The 6,000-nt window shown below is 53.6% G+C and overlaps 1 protein-coding gene across 1 annotated transcript in view; it reads right to left on the reverse strand.

Annotated features, from left to right (window-relative positions):
• Positions 1 to 5,537, reverse strand: part of LOC141094180 (uncharacterized) — a 78,974-nt gene extending 73,437 nt beyond the window's left edge. Inside the window, 1 exon segment of the mRNA XM_073579940.1 lies at positions 5,403 to 5,537. Coding sequence (XP_073436041.1) covers positions 5,403 to 5,429 — 27 coding nt within the window. The 5' untranslated portion in view covers positions 5,430 to 5,537.
• Between the last annotated feature and the right edge of the window lie 463 nt (positions 5,538 to 6,000).

Below are 6,000 nucleotides of genomic sequence, written 5' to 3' on the forward strand. Positions count from 1 at the left end.
TTACATTCTGCGGCAGGGCAGGGAGAATTGATCTCCCAGCTCTGCTGCCGGGCTGCTATGGGGCCCTTGAGCAGGAGGGGGCGCGTTGCCAGCAGTGGCCCCCGCACCCATCATCACAAGTTCAGCTGTATTGGCTAGAAGCCGATACAGTTGACCGCACTGATGAGAGAAGGAGCGTTATGCTCCCTCTCACATCATCCCCCTCTCAGCGCCTGACATCACCAATGCCTACACTGTCAGGGGGTCGCGATGACGTCATTACCTGGCGCCCACTGTCCGGAGATGTGCGGGCACTCAGAGCAGTGGAGGAACCAGGAAGAAAGGTGAGCATTGGATTTAGTTTTTATGAGGCTGAATTATGCTATAAAAATTGCCTATGGGGGTGCATTATAATAGGAGCTGCATTACACTAGATACTGCCTATGGGCATGCATTATATTAAAGGCTGCATTATGCTATAGAGGCTGCCTATGGGGGTGCTTTATATCAAGGGCTGCATAATACTATAGAGTCTACCCATGCGGGTGCATTATATTCAGGGCTGCATTAAGCTAAAGAGTCTTTCTTATGGGGCTGCATTATGCTATAGAGGCTGCCTATGGGGGTGCATTATATTAGGGGCTGCAATAAACTATAGAGGCTGCCTGTCATGCTCGCACCTCCACAAACCACACTACCCTGGAAGGGGCATGACTAAGACAGCTGCCTTGGTCTGTCTTCACTGGAGCTTCTGATGATGAGGTCAGACTCGTGCAGTAGGTAGCTGCCAGGTGCCACTCCAGGGTGGTGTCTGGCTGTGGCAGCTGATCCCACTGGGGAACAGGACACTAAGACAGGTGAGACTGGCAGACAGGCAGGTGATCACGGCAGGCATGGCTGGTACTTAGGAAGGCGGACACGGCTGAGACATTGGTAGGTGGGCACAGCTGAGACACTGGCAGGCAGGCACGGCTGAGACACTGGCAGGAAGGAGTGGTGTATGGAATAGGTAGAGACCTGTTCACACAGGAGGTGCAGGTACTGGCAGGAAGGAGTGGTGTATGCAGGAACAGGTTTGGAGCTGTTCACATTGGAGAAAAATGCAAGGCTGTGGAAAGGAGCTGCAGTTGGTAGCAAAAGGTTGAGCATCATCAGAAGCAGAACAAAGCAGTACCGCAGGAGTGTGGAGCACCAGCAGAGCCGGAAGAGTGCGGAGCAAAGGCAGAGCCACAAGAGTGCAAAGCGCAGGAAGAGCCGCTAGTGTGCGGAGCACAGGCAGTCGCCAGAGTGCAGAGCAGGCAAAGCCGCAAGAGTTCAGAGCACAGGCAGAAGTAGAGACACAAGGATACAGCAGGGAAACGAGCCACAGACAAGGAGACTGACAGACAGAGGTAGGACTGAGTTCAGACAAGGTAATGGTACAAGACAAGGTACAGGAACAAAGATAAAGAGACCCGGATATTCCGCCTCCTGAAGGGCAGAGAGGACAAGTATGAGACAAGGCAAGGAACAATAGCACAGGGACCAGGATATTCTGCCTCCTGGAGGGCGGACAGATACAAGGTAAGTCTAGGAACAGGGACACAGACCAGGATATTCTGCCTCCTGGAAGGCAGAGCAGACAGGCACAGATACAGGACTAGGAAACAAGCCTCCAGAGAAGGCGAAAGACAGAACAGGACCTGACAACTCAGCAGCAAGATACTAACTGAGTAAAGGCATTGCTCAGACAACTACCACCGGGTGGAGCTGCCCTAAATACTAGAGGCCTCTTTGTAATTGGCCAGGGACACATTAGGGAGGTGTACCCCGATTCCATAAGAACCAGAGAGTTCTGGTGCCGCCCCTATGCATACAGCCAGGAAGCATGCAGAGAGCATGCAGGAAGCAAGAGGCACACAGCATGGAGTCGGCAGCAGACAGAACTCACAGTATGGCCTGGAGCAGTGATTAAGTTGGTGCGTGGGGGATGGGAGGCCAAGCAGTGATGCCGGCAGGGTTGTTACACTGCCTTTATGGGTGCATTATATTAGGGGCTGCAATATACTATAAAGTCTGTCTATGGGGGTGCATTATATTAAAGGGAACCTGTCACCAGGTTTGGCCGATAAGAGATACAGCCATCACCTTTCAGGGCTGATATGCAGCATTCTTTAATGCTGTATATCTGCCCCCAAACCGGCCTGTAAGAGGAGAAAAAAAAAAACTTATTATAGTCACCTGCGGGGCGGTCCAGTCCAAGGGGTGTCGCTCTTCTTGGTCCAACCCCTCCCATCTTCCGATGATCGCCGTCCTCCTGCTTGCTTCACTGCATCATCCACACAGGCTCCCCGGCATCACGCTCCTGTGCAGGTGTACTTATCTGCCCTATTGAGGGTAGAGGAAAGTACTGCAGTGCGCAGGTGCTGGGGCTCTTTGACCTGTGGCATCCCTGGGACTGGATCGCCCCGCAAGTGAGTATAATAAAAGGTCTTTTTCTTCTCTTACAGGTCGGGTTGGGGCCAATATACAGCATTATAGAATTCTGTATATCAGCTCCAAAAAGGTGATAGCCATAACTTATATAGGCCAAAACTGGTGACAGGTTCCCTTTAAGGACTGCATTATACTATAGAGACTGCCTATGGGGTGCATTATATTAGGGGCTGCATTATGCTATAGAGTCTACCTATGGGGGTGCATAAGAGAGCATTATACTGTGTATAGTGGAGCTGTACGTGGGAAGACTCGGGACATTATAAAATGTAAAGTGAGCACTTACTGTTATAGGGGAACTCTGGTTACTGTGACTATCAAAGGGCACACAGAGGGCACTATTACTTTCTAGGGGGCAAAACATGGGCACTGATTTCAAGGGCACTGGCACCCAGCATTACTATATTCTAGAGGGTTGCTTTAGAATTTAGAGGTCACACAGCAGGTGCAGGAATAGGGACACATACGGCAGCAGCGGCTCAGTATTGGGGTATCAGGTGCAGTAATAGGGACACATACGGCAGCAGCGGCTCAGTATTGGGTTATCAGCAGGATGAGGAGGTTGTGCAGGTTGGGAATAGATGGTGACGGGGCTGGAATATGAGGTGTGAAGTGTGTCTGTGCTGTATTCTCTGCAGCCGCGTCCTGGCTGGAAGAAGTTGTCATATCGGTCTGGGCCAAATGGAAAAGACGGGAAAAGTGAACGATTCCATCAGAAAGAACGTCAGCGGTAAGTCATTATCGGTAACTGTGCCGTGATCTCTTATATGTTCCACAGGACTGGTATCTACCACTGACCATATGGCGGCAACATCAATATTGGTCATTATATAGAGAATATTTTCAGTAACAGCGCGGTCATCTTAGAGGTTCTCCTACATCCGCTGTTACGGTGCGTCACCCAGTTGTGATCAAGGTCACCTGGTTAGAGGCCCCCTCAGAAGCTTCGCCCCCCCGAACCAAAACCCTAGGCACACCTCTGCTGTTACGTCACTGTTCACACCACACAGAGACCCCAAAAGAGTCTCAGTGCTGAAGGAGTTAATGTCCCCCGCACCCAGTAATCTTCAACGCCTACCTCCACCCGCAGAGCCGCACTCCACATAGAGAATAATGGAGCCTCCAGCACCGACCTCCACCCACAGAGCCGCACTCCACATAGAGAATAATGGAGCCTCCAGCACCGACCTCCACCCGCAGAGCCGCACTCCACATAGAGAATAATGGAGCCTCCAGCACCGACCTCCACCCGCAGAGCCGCACTCCACATAGAGAATAATGGAGCCTCCAGCACCGACCTCCACCCGCAGAGCCGCACTCCACATAGAGAATAATGGAGCCTCCAGCACCGACCTCCACCCGCAGAGCCGCACTCCACATAGAGAATAAAGGAGCCTCCAGCACATACCTCCACCCGCAGAGCCGCACTACACATAGAGAATAATGGAGCCTCCAGCACCGACCTCCACCCGCAGAGCCGCACTCCACATAGAGAATAATGGAGCCTCCAGCACTGACCTCCACCCGCAGAGCCGCACTACACATAGAGAATAATGGAGCCTCCGGCACCGACCTCCACCCACAGAGCCACACTCCACATAGAGAATAATGGAGCCTCCAGCACCGACCTCCACCCACAGAGCCGCACTCCACATAGAGAATAATGGAGCCTCGGGCACCGACCTCCACCCGCAGAGCCGCACTCCACATAGAGAATAATGGAGCCTCCAGCACCGACCTCCACCCGCAGAGCCGCACTCCACATAGAGAATAATGGAGCCTCCAGCACCGACCTCCACCCACAGAGCCGCACTCCACATAGAGAATAATGGAGCCTCCGGCACCGACCTCCACCCGCAGAGCCGCACTCCACATAGAGAATAATGGATCCTCCAGCACCGACCTCCACCCACAGAGCCGCACTCCACATAGAGAATAATGGATCCTCCAGCACCGACCTCCACCCACAGAGCCGCACTCCACATAGAGAATAATGGAGCCTCCAGCACCGACCTCCACCCGCAGAGCCGCACTCCACATAGAGAATAATGGAGCCTCCAGCACCGACCTCCACCCGCAGAGCCGCACTCCACATAGAGAATAATGGAGCCTCCAGCACCGACCTCCACCCGCAGAGCCACACTCCACATAGAGAATAATGGAGCCTCCAGCACCGACCTCCACCCGCAGAGCCGCACTCCACATAGAGAATAATGGAGCCTCCAGCACCGACCTCCACCCGCAGAGCCGCACTCCACATAGAGAATAATGGAGCCTCCAGCACCGACCTCCACCCGCAGAGCCGCACTCCACATAGAGAATAATGGAGCCTCCAGCACCGACCTCCACCCGCAGAGCTGCACTCCACATAGAGAATAATGGAGCCTCCAGCACCGACCTCCACCCGCAGAGCCGCACTCCACATAGAGAATAATGGAGCCTCCAGCACCGACCTCCACCCGCAGAGCCGCACTCCACATAGAGAATAATGGAGCCTCCAGCACCGACCTCCACCCGCAGAGCCGCACTCCACATAGAGAATAATGAAGCCTCCAGCACCGACCTCCACCCGCAGAGCCGCACTCCACATAGAGAATAATGGAGCCTCCTGCACCGACCTCCACCCGCAGAGCCGCACTCCACATAGAGAATAATGGAGCCTCCAGCACCGACCTCCACCCGCAGAGCCGCACTCCACATAGAGAATAATGGAGCCTCCAGCACCGACCTCCACCCGCAGAGCCGCACTCCACATAGAGAATAATGGAGCCTCCAGCACCGACCTCCACCCGCAGAGCCGCAATCCACATAGAGAATAATGGAGCCTCCAGCACCGACCTCCACCCGCAGAGCCGCACTCCACATAGAGAATAATGGAGCCTCCAGCACTGACCTCCACCCGCAGAGCCGCACTCCACATAGAGAATAATGGAGCCTCCAGCACTTACCTCCACCCGCAGAGCCGCACTCCACATATATGGTTGCTCTGTGTGCACAGGACCTGTAATGAGGTCACAGGAAGGGAGGAGTCAGGGGTCACATGATCAGGGGCCTCAGTGTGTGCAGGACTCTGCTGTGCTGTATTCAGCTTTTCTGCTGGAGTTGCTCCTTTAAGAACAGGGAACGCTGCAAACAGTAGAACAATTCCCCCCATTAAGTGATTGGAACCTTCCAGATCTGGGAAAGATCTTAGTGATATTACAGGCGGGAGATTCCAAGAGCGCTGGATTCAGGGGTGATCCTGGTGGTGAATGAGCCGTGCGGCCTCCATCTTAGAGAGCGGCCACAACCCCAGACGATGCAGCGGCCGGAGCAATGTTAGTGATGGAGAGAATTTCTGCGAGCAGCAGATTAATGAAGAATGTTTTACCGGAACCTTCTGGGGCATCAAGGAAAACCCGTCTCCCATCTCCACAGGTTGTAGTTATTATAGGGAGCAGGGGTAGAAGATGAGGTGGAACGTGAGTGAGGGTCGCCTCCTGCAATGTCCCAGGGTGGAGCATCTTCCATCAGACCACGCAGACATCTCTACATTTCTGCTTTCTC

Source organism: Dendrobates tinctorius, unplaced genomic scaffold (assembly GCF_039654945.1).
Source record: "Dendrobates tinctorius isolate UK_male_01 unplaced genomic scaffold, ASM3965494v1 ptg000063l, whole genome shotgun sequence".
In the NCBI taxonomy this organism is placed as follows: Eukaryota; Metazoa; Chordata; class Amphibia; order Anura; family Dendrobatidae; genus Dendrobates; species Dendrobates tinctorius.